Source organism: Arachis hypogaea, chromosome 15 (genome assembly GCF_003086295.3).
Source record: "Arachis hypogaea cultivar Tifrunner chromosome 15, arahy.Tifrunner.gnm2.J5K5, whole genome shotgun sequence".
Taxonomy (NCBI): Eukaryota; Viridiplantae; Streptophyta; class Magnoliopsida; order Fabales; family Fabaceae; genus Arachis; species Arachis hypogaea.
In genome coordinates this window covers 13499534-13523047 of record NC_092050.1, presented here as the reverse complement: position 1 = coordinate 13523047, position 23514 = coordinate 13499534, and the positions used below count along the sequence as shown (strand labels likewise).

Here is a 23514-nt window from a genome sequence, read left to right as displayed (position 1 = left end):
TATCAAATTAATCACATACCTTTATTAACTTTTGTATTGTCTTTTCTAAAATTTTTAACGTTTTCCGATCATGCAAATGGATACGTGTGTTTAGCAAATGCAATTAATCAGTCTGTATTGTAGCCAGTAGCCCCCATTATGTGGCCCCTAATTTGCATATGTAATTTTGGTTCTCTTTCGACTAGTCACTCCGTGCAATTCTGTCTAGAAATATTACCTTTATTCTTTTCTTCTCTTTTTGTTTTGGCAAAAAAAAATGAGGAAATTACAAATTATTACATCTATTATTTTTATGACTTTCGACCGGAGACGAAGAAATTAGTTTTGGGTGTTACTGGTTAATAACGTGTTCTTTAAAGGTAAAATCAACGACATATGGTGTGCTTGAATAACATATAGGTTTTGGGTTATTAACGAAATTGTGAGGTTATTAACGAAATTGTGAGGCTTCTTTCTCAAGTTCAGAACTAGGATTAACTAGAATAAGACCCGCGCCATGCGCGGAGCAGTAAATTAATGATAGTATATAATAAATATTAGAAATTATTATGTTTTGTAAAAATAAATTAAATATGTGTAAATTAAAGTTAAATTTAAAAGGTGTTTTATTTAAAATAATTTGTAGTACAAAAGATTTGGATTTTAGAGTTATATAAAGTGACATTTTTATTTGGTGGTTTGATTTTTACATTTGTTTTAGTTGATGGACTTAATCTTCTTATGTGGTGTTCGTCCTCCTTTTTTTTATTAGTTGTTGTTAGAGTTGTTACTTTCTTCTTTCTATCGTAGGTTCTTATGAAGGCATGTTCTTTATGAATTGTTGAGTTTGATGTACTTTCTATTGTGTTGTTTGTTCCATCTTTGTATGTACGAAGATGTGTCTTGAAAGGTTTTCTTTCTTCTTAATCTCTTGATGGAGTGGTGCTTCAATGTCATTATTTTTCTGAAATGTCATTAGATTTGAAGCAGTTGTGCCCAATGAATTTTTTGCTTCGCCATCAAATAGTACAAAAGTTGTTGTAACACTTTGATCTAAAACCTTTAGTTGAATTTTGAACCTAAAATAAGTATTGTGTTAGTAACTAATAATTTGATAGATGAGATTATGAAAAGTATATAGAGATACTTTATTATTGGATATTGTGGTGTTTGATTATATGTGCCACAAATGTAGTTGTTTTCTTTTTTATATATTTTCTTCGGACACTTTTTACATTCAACATAGTTTCATTCAAATTTGTAATCAATTTCGTTTATATTTGCTAAAATTGTGAAGATCTTTTCCTATTCCAATATTCAATTTATGTTATTATTAGGTATATGATATTTGAGTAAGTATATATGAATGTATGATGCATGTATGAATGTATGATATTTGAGTAAGTTTGAGATGTGTAATTGGGAAATAAATTTCTTGTGCTAAATTTAATATTATTTGAAGGAATAGTGATAAGAGACTTATATATGTAGTTTAAATAGTATGGAATTTAAATACTTATAACGTAAAATTTATTATGATTAATAATATTATTATGACATTTGTAATATGGATGTTTATTACCTTTAGTGAGTTATTTATAAAAATTAATAAATTAATTGTTGGGATTATAAATTTATTCTATTGCTTATAACGGTAAGATATAATAAATACAGGAATATGAATTCAATATATTTGTAGGTTACAAAGTTATTGTATTGTATTTTTTAGTTTTTTATTTGTATATTTTATTTTTTTGCTGATTTGGAAATAATAGTTGATTTGGCAAGAATTGAATGGTTGATTCTAAAATTTTGCCAAGTAAGTGATATTGCTAATATAGCATTAGTAGGAAAAAAGAAATGTCTTAAAAGTAATGTGGATAAACTTATGTATCTACTTTTATATATTAAGAATTAAGAATAGATGTTCGAAGAAAAAAAGGACTAATGTTGGTTCAATTAATGGTCTATATTCAATTTTGATTGGATTAACCACGAACCACGAAGTTAGTGTAGTCTCTGAATGGCTTGCATTATATATTCTTTCGGACTAGTTAGTTGTGTAGACTATTTAATTAAGTATCCATTATAATAAAATTTTAATATATGAAGAGAACTTTTCTATATAGAGAACAACTAGGGAACCAAAAGCATATCAGCCAAAAACCAGTCAAAATGTGTTTGGGTTCTATGAAAAATCGGGTTTTAGTTTGTGCTCAGGAGCAGTTTTCAAACATATTATTCAAAAAGTGATTCTAATTAAACGATTTTATTTACTTTTTGGCTGATTACCTTTTGGTTTCATATACTTTTCTATATATGAAAGCATTATTATTAGTCTTTGCGAGCAGTACTTCAACTTACTATCTCTCTCATTGAATGCGGCTATTTTTGATACTCTCATTGTTCTAATTCCTAAAGTGGAAGTTCCCTCTTTCTTACGGGAGTTTCGGCCTATTAGCTTATGTAATGTAATTTATAAAATTGTCACAAAGGTTCTAGTTAACAGGTTCAGACCTTTCCTGTCGGAGATCATTGGTCCTTTGCAAGGAGGGTTTATTCCAGGAAGAGGAACCACAGAGAATATTATCATTGCTCAAGAGATTATGCACTTCATGAGGAACACCAAGTCTCGAAAAGGGACCATGGCATTCAAGATTGATTTGGAAAAAGCTTATGACAGGGTAGACTGGCATTTTCTGGAAGCTACTTTGGTCCGGTTTGGGTTTCCAAAGGCTACCATTAATCTTATATTGAATTGTGTGACTTCCTCTTCGTTGGCAGTTTTGTGGAACGGGAACAGGCTCCAAAATTTCAATCCGAAGAGAGGGTTGAGGCAAGGAGATCCTATGTCTCCTTATCTATTTGTACTCTGTATGGAAATGCTTGCCTGCTTTATCTCTCATAGAGTTTCCCAAGGTTTGTGGAACCCAGTTGCGGTTTCTAGGAATGGACCACGACTCTCTCATTTGATGTTTGCAGATGATCTTTTGCTTTTCTGCAAGGCATCAAAAGCTCAAGTAATAGAGGTCATGCATTGTTTGGACTTGTTTTCTAGAGCGTCAGGTTTAAAGGTAAATCTTCATAAGTCAAAGGCCCAGTGTTCCAAGAGGGTGTCGGAGAGGAGAAAAGAGGTTCTCTCAGGGGTCTCTAACATCCGGTTCTGCAATGATTTGGGTAAATACCTGGGAATTAACATCGGTCATGCCAGAGCTTCCAGGAAGACGGCTCAGGAGATTATTGAAAAAATTTCGAGAAAGCTCTCCAGTTGGAAAGGATGCCTACTGAATAAGGCAGGGAGGCTTTGTCTTGTTAAATCGGTTATGGCCTCTATCCCAGTTTATGAAATGCAAATTTCTCTTCTCCCGAAGTATGCATGTAATAAAATTGATTCCTTGATGAGACAATTCTTGTAGAAAGGTCAAGCGACTGGAAAAGGGCTGCCTCTGGTCAGGTGGGAGGTTGTCATAACTCCTAAAAATGCAGGAGGATTGGGTATTAGGGATACTTCCTGTGCTAACATGGCGCTTCTGGGAAAGTTGGTATGGGATTGTCTAAATAATAGTGAGAAGTTATGGGTGCAGGTTCTGAAGCATAAATATCTCAAGAATCAATCTGGTATGAACGGAAACAGTAGAAATTATTCATCGGCTACCTGGAAGAACATTGTTAGTGCCTATGAGCATCTCAAGGAAGGACTTCATTGGAATATTGGAGATGTCCACAAATCAGTTTGGTATGATGAGTGGACTCCTTTTGGTAAGCTTTGCAACCTTGTTCCTTATGTACATATTTCTGAATCAGATTTCATGGTGGCTGACTTGTGGAAAGGGGTGTCTTGGGAGGTTGATAGTCTTACCACGCCTATTCCGCATGAGATTAAGCAGTTTATTTGTGGTCTGAGATATCCTAGTTTGACTGAGTTGGAGCCACAGTGGGAGTGGTGGCCTGCAGCAACAAAAAAGTATAGTGCAAGGGAGGGTTACAGATGGTTATTAAAGAAAACATTAAATTGGAATGCCAACAGTAATTGGAACTGGTTGTGGAACACAAACATTCCAGAGAAGTTCAAATTTACTATGTGGCTTAGCTTACATGATGCTCTACCAACTGAGACCTTTCGATTCAAGCGGCATTTAGCTTCTTCAGATATGTATAAGAGATGTAACAAGGTGCAGGAGACTATGGAGCATTGCCTTAGAGACTATGAACGATCAAAGGCAATCTGGTATATGTTGGATCCTAGTATCCTGGACTCGACGGCTGGTACTGCTCTTGAAGAGTGGTTTCGGAAGGCCTTGGCTAACAATGAGGCGTCCTTTGGTGCAGGGCTTTGGTGGGTATGGAGACATAGGTGCAATGACATATTCAACACTGACAACCCTTGGACAGACCATAAGGTTGTTGCCTTGGCAGAATTACTGCCAAAGACTTATAGGTTTACAGGAATCGAAACAATGCCTTTAGGTCTCTCCGAAATTGCCTGTGTTGGGAACCACCGGTAGGCAATAGTTTTAAAGTTAATTGTGATGCAAGCTTGTATATGGATTCAAATTTAGCGGGATTTGGGTGTATTATTAGAGATTCTAAGAGAGATTGGATCTCGGACTGCTCTGGAAGCATTCCCCCTTGGTCTATAATCAGATGTGAATTATTTGCTGCTTGGAGGGAGCTGGTTTTAGCTTGGGATTGCGGTTTGAGGGATATTATATGTGAAACAGATTGCCTTGACATTCTGCCCATCATGCATGAGCTTACAAGTGGGTATCCATCTGAAGTAACAGATTTGGTTCACAAGATTCATGAGCTTTTATCTAGTCCTTGGCTTGTTCACGTTGAATGGGTGTCCCGAGAAGCAAATAGAGCTGCGGATTGGATGGCTAAATATGGTGCCAAGAGTAATTCTAATCATGTTATTTGGTCTGAGCCTAGTGTTGATCTCCAACAAATCATTTGCTCGGATTTAGAATAGTTTTTGCTTTGTTTCTTTCCTTGTTTAGTCACCAAAAAAACTTACTATCTCTCTCTAAACTTTATCGAAAGATAGATTGGCGCATGGTTCCGACTTACGAGCCTGTTGCTAATTAGCTTGTTGGAGGTTCTAATTAACAATTAATACATCGCTAGATATCATCATTATTATAGTAGCTTGCATCTTAGTTGGACCTACTACATATGTGTAGTCAGCTAATTAGCTTCCTCCATTGGCAAGATGGTCCCCTTGCTAATTTCTAGAGAGAACAGTTTCTCCAGTCTACGAGCTTCAGTAGCTAATTACCCTTGGCTTGCATTTGCATACACACATAGCAAAATTTTTAGGTGATCCAAAAACATGGGTGTTCCAGTAATTTTAGCTATTGATTATTTGATATCAATTATGGATGTATTTCATAAAAAGGATCAAATAGATAAAAGCACTAAAACACCAATGTTTTTTTTGTCAGTGTGATAACCTTCCTATAATATAATATCATAATTACATAATTAAAGACAGCTAGCATAAGCACATGCATGTATCATGCATACACACGTAGACTAATTTTTTTTTAACTACGTTAATGACTACATACCTGATCATACATGAATGTCCAAGAAAGTCCAAGAATCGAAGTTGAGTGGTAGAATGCGTGGATTGATGTTATTATTAAGAAAGAATGCAGTTACAGGGCAACTCTCCTTTGGCGGATCATATTCATGCTTTCGTGCATGCATGTGTTGGAATGTACGTCATGTATCTGCCAAAGGTGAGGAGCCCCGCAATTGGTTTTCTTAGACCTTTATTTATCTCTCTCAAACCATATGTCTCTGACTATGGCTACCTATTTGTTGATTCTTGGCATATATATAGATAAAGTTGGCTCATTAAGTATTAGCATATGCTACAGCATATCCTGGTTCCTACTGCTTTCTCTGCATCTATCCTTGATGGAATATATATTGAAACAACACATAAAAAGGCTTCCAAATCTATCGTGTGTATTCTAATTCTAATATAAAAGGCCTAAGATATATGCTTTCTTTCTTTCTCTTACCTTTTACTTTTCAGCACTTGTGAACACAATTCTGGCCTAGAGTATATCCTTGTCATATTCTTAGTTTTTGATGATCATCAGTGGTATTTGATATTTTTTTTTTCCAGTAATTCATGCTATGTCATATTCTTAGTTCTAACCATTTTTTTGTTTATATCTACAAAATAACTGAATATCTCATTCATTAACAAGTTCCCAAACTACTCTTTCATTTATACGCGATTATATAAACGAAAGATGATCCACATGTGTAACAATGCTGCTGATTTATTTATCACTGCTGACAGTATTTCTCAGATTCCAAGTATAGCTCGTCTCCCTGGTTTTATTTATCACTAAAGTCACAAGCTAGTATATGAACATATATTAACATATGATGAGACAAAAAATGAAGAATTTGAACAAATATAGCTTTTAACTTGCGTAATCTTTCATTAGTGTATTACTTGATAAAACAGAAATTGCATTTAGAAACCATTCTCATTTAAAAAGATTAAAAAGTATAACGCAGCTTAATTGGAAGTGCAACGTATGATAGATTAGCACTATGCAGCTAATTTATTACTAAATTTTATATGCAGCTAATTTGTTTAAAGAAAGCATAAATTATTTTTGCAATAGAGGGAGATAATAGAGAGAGGAGGCACTCATTGATTTGAAGGAAGCAGCCCAAAGAAGAATGTATCTAACTGCCAAAGTATATTAAGAATAAAAGTGGTCCGGGGCAAACCTTTTCAAGCTTCTCGTTGCTGCTTCCACTAGATCTTTCCTTGCCTTCCTGACGTTATAGGAGGCAAATAAAGTATTAGTAGAAGAAGCAAAAAGAAGCTAACGGTAAGGATCCCTCCATCTTTACCATAAAAAGGACTAGTTTGTTAGGTTATGATATTACAAAAACATATGGCCATTGCCTTTCAAACTTGGCTACTGCACAAATATTACCCCTTTGATCTTGGTTTGCTGCGCAGCGCCTCTACCAAACGAGCTACATTTCAGTTAGCTACTAACTTCCGGAGAGTATACAACAAAAATGAACGCTCCAAACTATTCGTCAGCTTTTTGATGGAGCAAGGCCAATGACATAACTCTAAACTCACAAAAAACAACTGTGATTCTCTACCACTGATTTGGGACCTCCTCCTTCAAAATCAAAGGTAGAAAAACAACGTCGTATTTTGTACTTGTAGAGTTGTTGCACTATTATCACCCACCATGATCATCATCTCATATTTTTAGTTTGTGGCTGTCACCTGATCAAGTGGCCAGTCACTTATTATTCTTGAACAAGCAGAGATAGCTTATTCATCTTTCTTCCATTTTTTCTTCTGGGTCTTTGCCTTATCTGGGGCAACAATCTCAAGAGCACCAAGAATGCATTTCCGGTATGAAAAATCCTCCACAGTCCCATCAGTTCGTTCTATGAAAAAGCAGCGTGTAGTCTTATGTTCAGGGTGCCATCCAACCTGTGAATGGCAATGGAAAAGGCATCAGCATCTTATGAGGAGAAAAAAGAGAAATTTGTAATATATTGTTTCACTAGAAAATATTTTAACATTGGCAACAAAAGCAAAGTTAGCTCCAACATCTCTTAGTAAACAAGTGCAAAGTGTTGCACTACAACCATGAAATTTAGGTCGCTCAAACTTTCCCTTCATTCTAAAAACCTAAAATATTTGACAAATTGCGTTACTTTTCATTTTGCTTTGTTATAGTAAAATTTCAGAATGGAAGGGGAAAAAATCTGAAATATTGGATAATCTTTCTGGTTGGAATTATAAGTTCAGGTGTGGAAGGTGCAAACAACAGAGAGGAGACTTTTAATTATATTTTCTCTATATAGATACGATACAAAATACAAATCACTGAACCCTATTTAAACCGGCATTAGTATTACACTCCTAATCTGGGTAAATAAGGAATCAAATAAGGAAATATCATGTTTTCTATAATAAGAATTTTATGAGATATTTTTAGATATTCTAAGGGTTTGATATAAAGGATCAGGTAGTAAAGTTCATATATAATGGTATGTGCATATCAAAAATCAGTCATTATGTATTTATGTATAAATGCATGTATATGTTGCTTAAATCATTTTCAATGTGTATTTTGTACTTTAACACGTATTTTATAGGGTGGCAGAATTTTTTAGCATAGTTGGATACTTTTACTTCAATAAAAATGAAATATCTCATCCTATATTGGGTAGATCCTGCAAATCGCTACAAGTGGACCCTTTGGGAGGCCAGGTATAAGTGGATTAACCATTGCATGCTTGTTTACATGACCCTATTAAAGTCATCAAGGACCATAACCATAAAGTCAGTCAATCAAAACCAAAAATGACACTTTTCAAAGAAAAACATTTAACCCAAGCAGAGATAGTTTCCTTGACTTCTTCAGAGAACATAAAGAATATTCCCCCTACTGTGAAATTGAAATGCCTTAATATAAGAGAATAATATCCACACACTAATAATAAAATATTTACCCTGTCAATCAATTAAACTTTACTAAAGCGTTAAATCACGAGAGTAGTTAATTAAAAGTGAATTCTGTTTTCTTTTTGGTACACTTAAATAGACCTGATTTTTGCAAGAGATTTTCCTGAATTTTTATTGCTAATCTTTATAGTTTATACACATTAGCATAAAGAAAAAAAAAATGAATTTTGATCACAAAATCAGACCATCTTCACACAAGCTCGCATACCTTGATGTGCTGTGGTCCAGAGCCATACTTTTCATCTCTATGCGGATGAAAATGCAGAACCTTCAGCATGGTAAATAGGTCCTTCTCATTCAGTTGCTCATCAATTGAATACCTACACCAATAACAGCCAACAGTTATTATTATTCTGCAAAACAGAGATCCTGAATCATGTTATGGGAAACTAAAGAAACAATGGTAGCAACAGCATCCAATAAGATATGCCTCGATTTTAGTAGCAATATTGAAAAATGCAACTGCTTTAAAAACTCTAGATGCGAAATGACTTTGTTATAGAATTTTAAGTTCTAACATTTGAAATTTAGTGAAACAGTAGGAACTTACTACGTAATTTATCCTTTATTTGAAAAGTCTAGTTTCCTTGAACACTAAGAAATAAATTCAAAACTAAACTCACTAAAAATCCAACGTTAGAAATTATTGTCTTCCCTTTCCCTAAATATTTCAAGAGTTGATAAGGATCTAAAATGGAATAGCCTTGAGAAGGACTGAGACCCAAGGCACAAAATCTCTTCCAAAGGATTTAATTGTGCAAATAATTTCATGACCATTGAGTTTTTAGTTCTTCCCCAACCAGCAAACTATCTCAAAAACACAAGCCAGAAGAAAACATAAATTAATGGTTATTATCTCAAAAAAAAGCCCTATGGTTGAAGTACTGAACTACAAGAAACACTACAGATCTACAGCTGGCGTAATAATACATACAACCCTCCAGTTTTTTTCTTCAACATAAGTACATAATGCACGATATATACACAAGTGTGAATGCCATTATATAGAATATCTGGCGGTTGATGCCATCAAAATACACATTATAATAGAGCATACAAAAGCTATATGTAGGCTCTTACTTGTTCAGTATGTTCCTTGATGCAGAAGTCAGTTTGTAAATATCGTTCACAGTCACAAAATTTCTAATAAGGCTTTTCAACTGTTTGTGCACTTTGAAGCCAAACCCACCATTTTTGGGCCGAACATTAGAACTCCATTTCTCAGGTGAATATTTGTAATCAGTAGGGAGACTGCTCTTTTCACTCTGCTGGTCAAAGTTGGCCTTTAGCAGGTTATAAACATCTCCAGATTTAGCAAGCTCTTGTCCCTGATAAAAAGCAAGAGTCATACCATTTTACATTACAAAGTTTTTGCATGTACAACTTACAAGGTTCAAGACAATTCCGTGACATAACCCTTGAGCTTTTACTTTACTTTCCTAGCCCAACCCCAGATAAAAATATCCTTGGCTCTGATGCACTCTTCATTAGTGCCAGAGAAATTATGATTGCAGTTATGAAAATGGTAGAAAAATGGAATAAAGTGAAGAAACCATAATATGCAAAAGGATGTGGCTACTCTTTTGCAAGGACTTCTGTAAAAAGTATAAGAGTATTAAAACGAAACCACTACCAGTACAAAGTTTTCCATAACTTAAATGTGTCGACACATTATTTTTGAAAGAAAAAAATGATACTTCTTTGAGAGTAAAAAGTACTTGTACATTGAAATACTGAACAACTGCCTTGCAAATTGTGTTCTTTGAAAATAGAATTGTATTTGTAACCGGGAAAAAAAAAATTAAATTTAACAGCAAAATATTTAAACATAAGTAAACAGATAACATTACCTTCGGAGAATATATAATCTCAAATTGTCCACTTGTCCCTAAGGGTGGACAGTTTCCCCATGCCAATGCGTCGAGGATGCCTTGCAAATCATCTTTGACTCCAGCCTTAGCAGATTTTATAAAGCAACTACCAGGGTTCTGTTTAATAAGATTCAAGAATTTCAACAAGATTTCTAAAGGCCACCATAAGCTGACCTTTGCTAAAAATAAAGTATGTGATTGGAATCATAAATGTGAAAACTGACAGAAAAGCATGCTTGTACAAAGGGAGATGAAACAGATGCATGTTGTCTCTGTCGTGCCATGCCCTTTCCATTTAACCCTACAAACTCTCCACTAACTGACAAGCTATCAGCAACAAGACGCAAATGCTTGTGAAGGACTGTCTTGCCAGTATCTGTTGTTGCAGATGCCAAATTCTACATTTGAAACCAGATGATAGAAAATTAATACACATTACCATGAATTTCAATGGAACCTTCAAAAAAGAAGAGAATTAAAAGTATAAACACCTGGAGAAAATATTTCCATCCTGCATCAATTCCATAGGCTGAGCAGAAATGATTTATGTTATCTGGGAGACTTCTTGTCCAATCAATCATATGCATTATCGGTAGACAATGATTTATAAGAACACCCCAGAATCTTCCACTGCTATTATCACTTGACATAGTAATCCTCAAGTAAAGTTCCCCAGAACAGCCAATTCTGGAATTTGCTGATTTCGGAAGACTATTCCACAGAATATCAACCTTCGTGATCTCCGGAAATCCTAAAGAGCATTTCAGGGATTCAAGAATATGTCTAAATTTGATAATATTTTACATGACAAGCAATACATATACATACATAAGAAGGATATCATCAAATCAGAGGGAAAAATATTTTGAACAAAATATTATATTGAATTTATTTATGAGAAAAAAGAAAAAGAAAAACCCCCCACCCCAAATTGAACATGCAAGTTTATACGAGTTTAAGGCAAACTTCAGTAGCCATGTGTATGCAGCAGAAATGTGCTTTTCAAGAATGTCCCAAACATATATCTGTTTATCAAAGAATTTTCCAAATGATGTTTACACAACAACAACAAGAAAACGGAAAAAAAGAGGGCAATTTCTAAATGCATTACTTGCAAATCACCAGATTAAACTAAATTTATGTAAATTAGATAACTGCCAACCTTTTACAGTAGTTCCAAGAAGGGAAGGTAGCATAAAGTCCCGAACATCATCAAGTGGTATGGAATTGTTTAAGTATTCAACAAGGGTGACAGTGATGCAATCATCACCCTCCATTCCCTTATCTGTAGAAGTAATTTTTCCTTCCTGAGACATGTATGCAGCTGAACACTTCCTGCTACATTCTTTGAGTCAACGTGAATGGCAAAGCTCCAAGGAATAATAACAACGCAGGAAGAAATAGAAAGATAATATACATTGCTTAAAGTAAATCTTTTATGGAAGGAGAAAATTTTTTAGACAAAGGTTAAAAACATATATACTTGCCCTATGCTCAACTGTAATTTTTAAACTATCTCCTAATGTTAGTCTTCAACCACTTCTAAAGTTTCCAATATCTTCTTTTCCTTTTTGTTATTTAGAAACTTCTCCATCTTACATTGAACTTAAACTCAAGAAGAACCTCCATTGCACTAGAGACTAAGTTTAATGTGGTTTAGTTTGGAGTTCTATTAACATTTGCTCACCCCTCCTAGGTACTTCCATAACATCTATCAGAAATCTTGAATTTTGTTTACAGGTTGTAGCAAAATTATTATATTATTAGGGCTTGGATGAAAAGTAGCTGGGGAAATAAGCATAATCGTTGAGAGCAGACAATATTAGGAACCAGAAGAATGCAAAGCATCAATATAGACATCACAGAAAATATTTTTTGATCTAACAGCTACCGTTTGAAGAGCCAGAAGAGAAGAAACTTACTTGAGTGATATTTCCATGCTGGCAAAACATACTTTGGATTCTTTCCTTAGAATCCCACATCTCTTCTTAAGAGAGTTAATGATAGAACACAATTTCAGGTTTCTTCTGCGAACAATTTCCTTGTCTAGATGAAAATGGCAAACCCAAGGGCTGTACTTTTCTTGGTTTCTAGACTGTGAAGTGTAAATTATCATGACAGTAGAAACAATATCTGAGAACATTATTCTTTCCAAATAATTCTTAACATCAAATGCTGCATACTCAAACCCATATCTCCGGTCACGAAATTTCGCAGACAAAAATAAAGAGACAGTCTGGTCACCACTTTTTTTCTTGGAACCACACTCCAGAACACTCTTTAAATTCAACAGAGGTGATGTTTCAAGAAGACTTATTGGTTGACCCAAAGCACTGTATGCAGCTTCAGAAATCGCACAAGCAGCAAGCGCTCCAACTGGTTCACCACCTATAGTAGTCTCTTGGGAGCAGCTACCCATAGGCGAATCCTCATCAGTATCATAATAAAACTGTACAATCTGATTACCGTACAAATTCCTAATCGTTCCATCATATGCGCCATAAATATCCCGCATGAAGAACATTAGTCTACGAGATAATGTTCCAGGGAGGTCAGCATTGTCACTGAAAGAGCTATCACGATTTGTGACCGAATGAACAAAACATTCAAGTGGATTCAACCCAGACAGGAACGATCCTTCAACCACAGCATATGGGATATAAGACTGAACAGATTTAGGAGTACTAGAAAACTTTTGGACAGAATCAAGCCCCTTTTCACTATTCCAAGCAGCACATGAGAGTTGATGGGGAATTCTGAATGATAAACGTACCAAAGAATGTTGTAGGCCAAGGCACATGGAATGTTGCACTAGTTTCAGCAAATTACCCTTGCTTCCAGCCTTGATCATAGCAAGGAATGAATTGTCCTTATGTCCATATCTGTCAGCTAGACCTTGAATATTACGAAAAACTTGTCTAAAAGCATCAACCGACTCTTGACTGAGAGCAGCTGATATTTGCCTTTCATAGTTCATACGAACCACATCAATCATAGTCTTTTCATTTCCTTTAACATTACCTGCAAGAAAATCACAACAGGAATCTACCAACAACTGTTTGAAGTTACACGAATGTTCTGCTTCTTGTAAGCCAAAGGAGATTTCCTCCATCATATTTTTCCGTGCGTAGGAGTCAGAAGCAAGGTACAGGTCAGCAAGTGAAACTGTGAAACCTGTCATAGATAACCACTCACAAAGAACTTTCTGTGCAGCATATAAAAAGTCTAGAGTGTCCCCTTGACATTGTTCAACAAGACTCTGGAAAAGATTACAGTCAGAATCACGTAACCAACCAGAAGCCTCTGAAGAAGATATAAGCTCGCCATTTCTGATAGAAACACCATTTGAAGGAAAAGAATAGTCAAGATTAGAAGGCAACAGCATGCTGAATAATTGCTTGCCAGTCCAAAATGAGGTATTACTGGAAGGAGCTTTAACAATAGCAGGTGGCGTTAAATTATGAGCACAAAACATCTGAAGCTGCTGCATTTGGTAAACATTCAAAAGGACCCCATCTTCCATCAGCAAATGGGCAGCCGTCAAGCTATCCTGAGAGAGTGAAAGCAGATTTTTACCACTCTGCCCATTTATCAATTGCTTCTCCAAAGAAACCAGCTCACTTAGCTCAACTCTTGCAGCAACTGAATGTGGAATATACCCATGAAGACAATCACCGTCAAAATCCCCACGGAGTGGGGAACAACAAAGTGGGTTGATAGACACCGCAGAAGATATTGGTAGGACTTTAACCGAGAGAGCAATCATTGAGTGTTGATGTATGGAAGGTGGCCTATTTATCAATACTTTATCACCATCACCAAGTGGCCGATAAAACAAGTCTCCTATTTGAAGCTCTTCTTTTTTGTACAGGACAATAGGACTACCTTTTCTGCGGACCTTTATGTTTCCCTTCTCTATCATGCGTAACTCGCCACAATAAAGCACTTTTTCCAAATTATGCTTGTTCACATACTCGGAAACCTGCAGACTTTCAGCGATTTGACAAGGTATACCAATTTCACCAGGCTCAAGGTCTGGATCACCAACTACTACCGTACGGAATGAACTATCATTACGTTTTCCAAGAACCACATCTTTCATCCATCTCAAACCAGATGAATTGCACGCATTTTCAGCATTTTTCTTTTGCTGGATATCAGCAAAACTATTTGCTGGTGTTTTATCAGGATGTAGCTGCATTTTAAAGTACAATCATAAGAAAGACAAAAAAATCACAATCTGACAAAATGTCACAAAAGTAAAGGTTGAAAATCTTGCCTTAGAGATCCTCAGGCAATCCAAAACACGAGAAATTAACTCAGTAGCTGTACCCCGGAAATCAACCAATTTCTTACAAGCTCTGGTCCTGTTGTCCTGAAAACATTTAACCAGGCAAAGTGCCATATTAAAGACTAGAGCTCAAGTGATTATACTTGAAAGTTCATAACTATATTAAAGAACACAATAAAGGAGAAAAAGAAATATACTTACAAAACTCAATCGGTTTGCATTAGAAAATGCATGCATGACTTCTGTCACGCGATGACAATTTGGCGTCACCGGGAAGCAATTAAGACCAAGTAACTCCGTCTGTGGAACAAATTTTTGAACAAAGTCTTGATCAACATCGCTCAGCAAACAAAGAACCTGAGATCAAAAGGGGAATACCAAATACCGATAATAATACAGCATCAGCAGAAAAGCATGACCTCATACTGAAAATGATGCAAGAAAATAAACTTGAAAGCTATATCAAATTCAGTGGTCTTGGAAAATTCCATCCCTCCAGAAACACATTAAAGAGCATTACTTGATACAGAAGAAAACATAATTAATATGAAAAAGTTATTAAAATGTGAGCACATCAAAGAACATCTCATGTTGCTGAACATCACATCAACAATAAAAATCAAGTAAATAAAATCTGAATCCCAATATTAGAGTTGATGCATTTACCTTTTTGCAATCAAGCCCAATTCGAGATCACATATATAATTGCATGTATCATGTCCAATTGTTGCATTAATGTGCTAAAATTTATAAGACACAAGTTTAAGCTTCGAAGAAGCATTTTCATTAGAGACAGTAATAAACAGTTTATCTTTCAAAAATCGGAAATAGCCCCCATTCTTTAACATGATATAATATACGATTTCGGATCAGACAGACGAAGATTACATATGAATATGGTTAACATTACAAGTATCGAAAGGAAAACGATACAAAATTGAATAACATATGTGAAAGTTGGGGAATGCTACCTGATAAGGGGATAAAGCCCTTCTGTTTGGTTTTATGCAACTTTCTTCTTGCTGAGGATCTGAGGGGATGAAATCCCAAAAATGTTCAGGTACTCTTCGTCCCAAATGTTTCTTTGAGTTTAAAGACCTCTCATTTATTTCAACAATAATCGCAGTTCTTCGGAAGAGATCATTGGACGAAACTCTGAATTTCATTTTTGGATAACTATTTCCCTGTTTGATGCACAAAAATTTATTAATAATACAAAACAAAAAGAAGAATAATGAAAGAAAACCAAAACCAAAATTGATTCTTGGAGAGGATGAAGCCACACTAACTTACAGAACAATATTTACAACCATTAGACCGTTTGGTTCCAAAGAGTAATTGAGCACCCTGTAAGAAGACACTTGAACTATCAATAGAGGCAAATAACAATGGAAAAAACAAATACAATTTCAATCCCATTCAAGCCAACCCCAACAACAACAAAGAAACATACATACATACATACATACATGCATACATATATATATATATATATATATAGGAATAATTTCCTGGAACTTCTAGAAGCAAAGACCAATGAGAGTCTTGGAGGATGTCTAATTTTACTTAAGCATCCCGTGTAACTTAGAAGTGGGAAATGGTTTTGAAGGACTTCAAAAATCAAATAAGTTTCCATATTTTACAGGCATCCCATACTACATTATCTACTCTATGAATGCTTAATCAACTAATTATTAGATTAATTTTTAACCCATATTTGGATCTTTGTTAATGAAATAGAAAGAAACAAGTATTGGTGGGACCAAAAAGGAAGGAAATAATAGTACAAGGGAATTTTTTTTATTAAAAAATAAAAGACAACTACCTTCCCTTGCTTGGAACATTAATAATCGCATAGTTTCTTTTTTTGGATTAAAACATAATCCTATTTTCAAGAACAAAGAAAACATCAAAAAAGCAAAAGCTTCCAAATCCCTCAGCATAAATCATCCACTTCTCTCCAAATGTCAGTCATTCAACACAAGGCTTACACTCCAGCCAAATACAACTTGTTTTCTGAATCCCATACAAGTTTTACTCTTTTCCATTCCATCCCAATTTTGGGAGTAAAAGTTTAACAGACATAGGTTCTTGCAGCAGAATGGAAGGTAAATAGATCACCTTGAGTTATTTATCCTTCCTATCTACTTTATAGTTACTTCTTTTTCCCTTGTTCCTTTATCATTCAACTCAATAACTATCATCCAAACACATTGTTAAAAGGAGATTTTCCAAATTGAATTATTGATTGGAAGTATTTATGGCTTATTACAAATTAAATACTCAATTAATTAATAATGCTCCAAGAAGAGGCCAACGAGTGACCTTTTATTATACATTTGATTCCTGATCCCTCTATACATCCAACAAAGAAAATCGATAAAAAAAGGGGTGTATTCTGTAAACATAAAGATTGTACAAAGATAAAGATAAATAGAACACACAAAAGTCATGGGAAAATAGTTGTTCTGCAAGAGAGAGCAGAATCAAGTAAACCAAAGTATCAAATATGATCCCTTTTAAATGATTAAAACAAATAAATGAACTAAATAAATTAAATTAGTTAAAAAAAACCGCAGACATGCACACATATGAACAGAAATCAATTTTCTTGCCCTTCATAGCACATGGAAGGTCGAATTAATAGGACACTAGATGTTAGATCCCCAAATTGAATATGGCCCTTTGACAATATGAAGCTCTTTACAAGAAGAGTGCACTAAAACAAATTGCCAATCATAGTAAAAAAAGTAAAATTAACTATAGTAATATTTGGCAGAAGTAAAGCATAGCTGACCTTGCTCCGTAATTCTTCTCGAATAGATTTACAAGCAGGGCAGATTTTGTTCAAAAGTTGTGCAATCTCCGATAGGAAATAAGGATGGGGTATGGTAATGTTAAATTTAATTACCCCATAATGGCCTGAAATTAAGTATTAATCCTTCACTGTCTTTTCTAGTACATTTACAAATGATAATCTATAAATAAATTGTCCTGAAATACATCCTCACCTTCACAGAAATTTCTATCTTTAGAACCACAAGTGGTGCACTCATGAGTTGGGTTTGGAAGTCCCAAATCAGAACAGTTAACCTGCCCGGCTGCTTGTATTTCCAAAGTAGAGGCATTCTCCTGTAAAGGTGAAATTGATTAATATCCAATACATGGTTAATAAATTACAAGGTGAGAGAAGACATTCGAGATTGATAATCCAGTCTATAGATTAGGGATGTCTCATTTTTAAGGCAAATAGAACGGATGCACCCAAACAAGGACGTTCTTGTTTCCAACCATCCCTTGATCCTGTGTTTATGCATGGTAAGTGCATGCCATTATATATACTTTTACAATTATTACTATGTTGTTATAGATTTGGACCAATGCCATGGATATTCAATAAAGGAATAAATGTGGTGCTTAGGTTGAAATTTCCTCGGCATGTGTCTTTTAGTATTTGCTTGGAAATAATATGAGCCACCAGTAACAGTGACTTAATACACCAAACAATTGAAAGCTAATGCAGATAAGATCAAGAATATACTTAACTATATCTTCCTCAGTTAAAAGGCCAAACTTTATTCCTGTTATGCGACCAGATGGCACCACTTGGTCATTGAAGAGATTATCATCCATGGAACTTGGTAACCTTGTGCAAAGCAGAAAATCTCAAGCAGCCTGTTCATTAGCAAATATTAATAGATTGTAAAGAAATGAGATCAATAATAAATGAGTCAAAAATGCATATCGATACATAGAGTAGTTATTATTTCACTGAAAGTGTAGGTACCAATACCATGAAGAGCCCAGATTAGGCATTAGAAGATATACCATATAAAGCTAAAGGGAAAATAAATAAGCAAATATTTAAACCAGAAAAAAAAACTTTCCTCAACATTCTAATTCCATGTCAACAATGTTCCATAAAGAATATCAAACCAGCAAATTTCTTTTAATTAGCTGAAGCCAAATAAACTAGTATTTTTTTTGTGCGGTTTGACTTAGCCTTGTGTCCTATCAGCTGATTTTGATGCTTAATCACAATGCACCCAAACAAGTTCATAGCAATTTTTTATCAATTATTTAAAAAAAAAAAACAGCTCAATACACGTTCATATGCACCGCATACGTGAGAATAAAATATTCATAAAAAATGGGGAATTGAAATATTGATAGAAAGGCTTTTTATAAATAGATTGTCATATTAGAAAGCATCCATGAAGGACACACCAAATTCCATTGAAGAGTTAAAGACAGAAATTTTGAATGGTGTCTTGCCATATCCATAATCAATTAAGAGGAAATACTTTCTGCCAAAATCAAAATCAAAAAATAAAAAACTCCACCTAACACACAGTATCAAGAGTAATATATACTATAACCAATGCCAGAACATGTCATTCACATTGCAAAACGAGTCTGTTATAGCATAATTACAGAGTGACTCCACAATCCCCATTAACAAAGATTCCAGAGAGGGAAAGAAGAATGATTAGCATCAGAACCGAATGAAAGCATTAATAATGAGCAAAGAGAGAAGTCACATTACGACAAACACTACGAAGACAGTGTTCAAAAGCATGATCATGTAACATGCAGAACATGATCACGCGCACATTGCAAAACGGAAAACAGTTCTAACGGCCGCAGCAGCTCGAAAAAAAAAAACAATTCAATGAGTTTCAATAAACAGAAAAACCATTCAGATAATCAAAGTCCAAAGCCGATAAAGAGAAAAAGAGCGAGCCAAAAAAAGGTTTTACTTACCGTAGAAAAACGTGAATGAATGCGAATATAGGGAAGATGAGAGTGAGAGTGAGAACTGAGAAGTGCGTTGAAACCGTTGGGTGCGAGAATCGCGCGGAAGAAAAAGGGATTAGAGGACGAAACGCGTTTCGGCGTGATAGTGAAGAAGAGAAGCGCCGGTAGCTTAAAGGGGAGTAAGTAAGTAAAAGTGAGTTCTCTACTTCTTCTCTGGGAAGCTAAAAAGGTCACTTCTTTTCAGCAATGTCTCTCTTTTTGGGCCTTGTATCTTTTAACCCTTACTTTTTCCTTTAAATTACGATTCTCTCCTCCTCTCACCAATCACCACAACTTACTTACCTCCTCTGCTGTGATTCTGTTTTTGTTTTGTTTTTCCATCCCCCTTGTTCAAACAGAATAATCAATAATCATGATATATATTCTCTTATATGATTTTTTTTTTAAGAAAGAATCTTCGTAACGATTATTTTAAAAGGTAATTTTCAATGGTACAAAAATAACCAGTTTAAAAAAAATAAGTTTTATAAAGAAACCTTCAAAACTTTAATTTTAAAAATTTAAAATCCTTATACAGTGCTTTGAAATAAAATTTCACATCAGGAATATAATGAGATAGAATATAAATTCGGAAAAACCCTTTCAAAAAAAAATTCGGAAAAAAGTACTTATTAGCAAATTTTTTGAAGTATTAGGAATATAATTAAAAAGATGATGAGTATTATTATTCACTGAAAAATATTTTGTATATTTATTAACCATATTTAATGTGCGTTTGAAGAATATTCATAATCGTTTATTATTTTATTTATTAGATTGATTATATTGATGAGTTATATATAAAGTCATAAATAAGTGGTTATATATGTTTAAATAACAAGGAATTAAATATGCTCTGAAAGTTTATAAATATTTTTCTAGTGATATTTCTTTATAAAGGTTTGAAGAATTTGTTAAATAATTTAGAGTAAAATATATTTTTTATTTTTAATATTTAAAATTTTTTAAATATTTTTAATATTTAATTTTATTTAACTTTATCCTTAATATTTTATATTTGTGTCAAAAATATTCTTAAATGTTAACTATATCTAAAACGATATGAATAAAATTAAAAACGTTTAGGAATAGTTTTGATTTAAATAAAAAATGTATGTTTATGACAAAATTAAATAAATCAAAAATATTAAAGATAAAATTGAATAAATTAAATAATATAAATATTTAAAAATTATAAATATTATAAAAAATATACTTTGCTCAATAATTTAATATATTTAATTAAAATATTTAATATAATACATATCAACATCTAGATTATCATCTCTACAACAGAATATCGAATATCTACTGTATTAAATGTGTGTGAAAAACTTAGGAAAATATTATATATTCAGAAAAGTGATAATCAAACACAAAACTCCAAATTCAAATAAAATATTTTTGATAGGAACAATAAACATAAAAGAAATACTAAAAGATTATTATAATTTATTATTTTTATCTATCACTTAGTAATCAATTTAATTTTTTAAACATAGTAATCTAACAATATATTTCATCTGCCAATGAGTTATAGCTCAAATAGCATAGTCTCTCCATACTCATTTAAAAGGTCACAGGTTTGAGTTATCTTATCTTTGGTAAAAAAAAAATATATTTTATCTCATATTTTTAAATATTAAAAATTAACTAATAATTAAAAATAATAAATTTTGTTAATTCTCTAATATTTCTCAAAAAACAAATCTTATTCTTAATTTACGGAAATGTTTTGTCCTCAACTTTATGATGAAAATAAAATCTAAAAAACCATTACTTCCTTCATTTTTTCCATTAACTATCTACTTCAATCAAAATTTTCTTATAGATTAAAAGGAATAAATAATTAAGATAAACAAAATTCTCGTCGTCTTGATTGCTTGCTTCCCTTTTATCCCTCGTTCAGTGCACTACATCTACATGTATGTGCGTGCGAGCATGGTGTGAGAGACATGTTACACGTACAAATGTACTTTGAGGTTTGAGCAAAGTAGCAAACTGCAAAGAGAGCTTTTGCGTATCTCCTGTGTCTACTCCTGCTTCATATAAATGCTTTAAATAATATTTGAGATTTTTTTAAAAATAATTAAAAAAACAATTGATAATCAATTAATCGAACAATGCACATTTACATGTCCAAAAATAAAAGTTTAAAACAAATATATTTGACAGATGTTGTCTAAAAAAATTTTTTTAACCATCAAAATAAATATTTCCAAATTTTCATTCTTTTTTATGCAATCTTTAATTCTTCGATTGTGCAATGGACCAACCAAACAAGCTAGTAGCTAGAACCATATAGATTTTGAGACTAAGGAATGTTGTAGGAACAATGTCCTGAACAAACTTGGGTGTTAGATATTTAAAAAAGAAAATATGTTGTTTAGACTTTAGAGTAAAACTTTTTTTTAAAAAAAAAATCAATAAACACACTACAAATGTATTACAAATTTTTGAACTTTTAAACTTGTTAATAATTTTTTTTTCTATATTATATTTTTACATCTTAATAAGTATTTTAACAAAAACTAAAAACAAAAAATTATATATTTAAAGTTAATGTTGATTGATTATTAACCTTCTTATTTTTAGATTTATGATAATACAGTACTTAATACCATGAAAGAAAACAGATAAGAGTTAATAATATTTAATTTAGTCCCTGAATTTATACAAATTTTAATTTAGTTTCTGAGATTTGAATTGTCTTTTTTCAACCCTCAAACTTTATAAACGTGACTTATATTAATCCCTGGAATAAATTTTGACACCAAAATATTAATGAAGTGTTTACATGGACAACCAAATACCGTGTCAGAACTTGTAAAACGATGCCATTTTGATTTTGGAGCTCAAGTATTAGTCAAAAAATGACGTCGAATCACTTGTTTTAGAAGGAAAAGTTTCAATAATACTGCTTAGGAGGCTTTTTTTTAGACTATTTGAATGTCAAAACAAAAACGACGTCGTTTACAGAATCCAACATGGCATCTAGTTATCCACGTCAACTTTCTGTTAGCTTTTGTGCGCCGAAAATTATGCCAGGGATTAACACAGATCACATTCGCAAAGTTTAGAGATTAAATAGAGGTAATTAAAATTTCAGGAATTAAATCGAAACTTGTATGCAAGTTTAGAGACCAAATTTAGTATTATCTCAAACAAATAATATATACTTATATAGTTGTATACTTATACTCACTCTTTTTATTTTTAAACAATAAACTAGTATATGTATCAATCACTAAAATTTATTATCAGTATAAAATAAATATTAAAATATAAATATATATTAAAAATAAATTAAAAATTTTATATATTTATACACAAATATATAATGACTAATTTTTTATAACTAATTTTAGCATATATATATTCTCTCATCTATTGGCTATATGTAAGGGATATATAATACATTTGTTATCTCATCTAATCTAATTATAATAAAAAAATAACAAGTATTACAATTCTAAAATAAAATAAATTTAATTTATATTTGATTATAAATTTTACAATTTAAACTCCAATATAACCAAATCCACAGCATATGTATTTAATTTGAAAAATAACACATGTACTATCTTTAATACACCCTATTATTTGAACATAATATATATTTATTGTATTTAATTATTTTTATTATTTTAACATAAAAATAAAATAAAATATATACTAAAAAGTAATGCAAATGACACACTTTTTAATTATTTACTAATATATATATGTACTGTGTCTTGTACGAGATAATATACAAAAATATATAAAAAAAAATAATAAAAGCATTAATAACTATGGTATTACAAAAGAATATGGTAGATTGGATTAAATGGTGTAATACAACCAATTAAAAAATTTTGAGACAGAGAATTATGACAAGGCCAAAAAAGATATGTGAACTTTTTATTTTTTATATTGTATTACTAAGTGTGAAATTCTCTATTATGGACCAAACTATATGTTAAACACTGCTATGGTTATTTACAAAACATTAATAACGTTTTGTGTTTTATAACTAAAATAATATGTTTTTACCAAAA

General features: G+C 32.8%; 1 protein-coding gene across 2 annotated transcripts; it reads right to left on the bottom strand.

The window, feature by feature from the left end:
* Positions 1-6639: 6639 nt before the first annotated feature.
* On the bottom strand, positions 6640-19683 carry LOC112749545 (DNA-directed RNA polymerase IV subunit 1). 2 transcript variants are annotated; one of them, XM_025797825.3, is made up of 16 exons: positions 19442-19683; positions 18224-18352; positions 17689-17809; positions 17475-17599; positions 15971-16024; positions 15649-15861; positions 14879-15034; positions 14666-14761; positions 12309-14581; positions 11549-11724; positions 10878-11137; positions 10611-10784; positions 10366-10503; positions 9596-9843; positions 8724-8835; positions 6640-7474 (listed from the first exon to the last, which is right to left on the bottom strand). In XM_025797825.3, exons 2-16 carry the CDS (start codon positions 18308-18310, stop codon positions 7310-7312), a joined length of 4398 nt encoding a protein of 1465 aa, XP_025653610.1. In that variant the 5' UTR covers positions 18311-18352; positions 19442-19683; the 3' UTR covers positions 6640-7309. The 2 variants fall into 2 exon arrangements, with proteins under 2 accessions (XP_025653610.1, XP_025653611.1); XM_025797826.3 differs by having other exon boundaries at positions 11549-11721.
* Between the last annotated feature and the right edge of the window lie 3831 nt (positions 19684-23514).

What these genes read in the sequence shown, in the direction of transcription:
- LOC112749545 (XM_025797825.3), bottom strand. Translation starts at nt 18,310, where the DNA reads ATGGATGATAATCTCTTCAATGACCAAGTGGTGCCATCTGGTCGCATA. An exon ending in ATGCAAACCGATTGAGTTTT is followed by an intron (nt 14,762 to 14,878) that starts GTAAGTATATTT and finishes AAATGTTTTCAG; the next exon opens with GACAACAGGACCAGAGCTTG. An exon ending in AGATTATATATTCTCCGAAG is followed by an intron (nt 9,844 to 10,365) that starts GTAATGTTATCT and finishes GCTTTTTATCAG; the next exon opens with GGACAAGAGCTTGCTAAATC.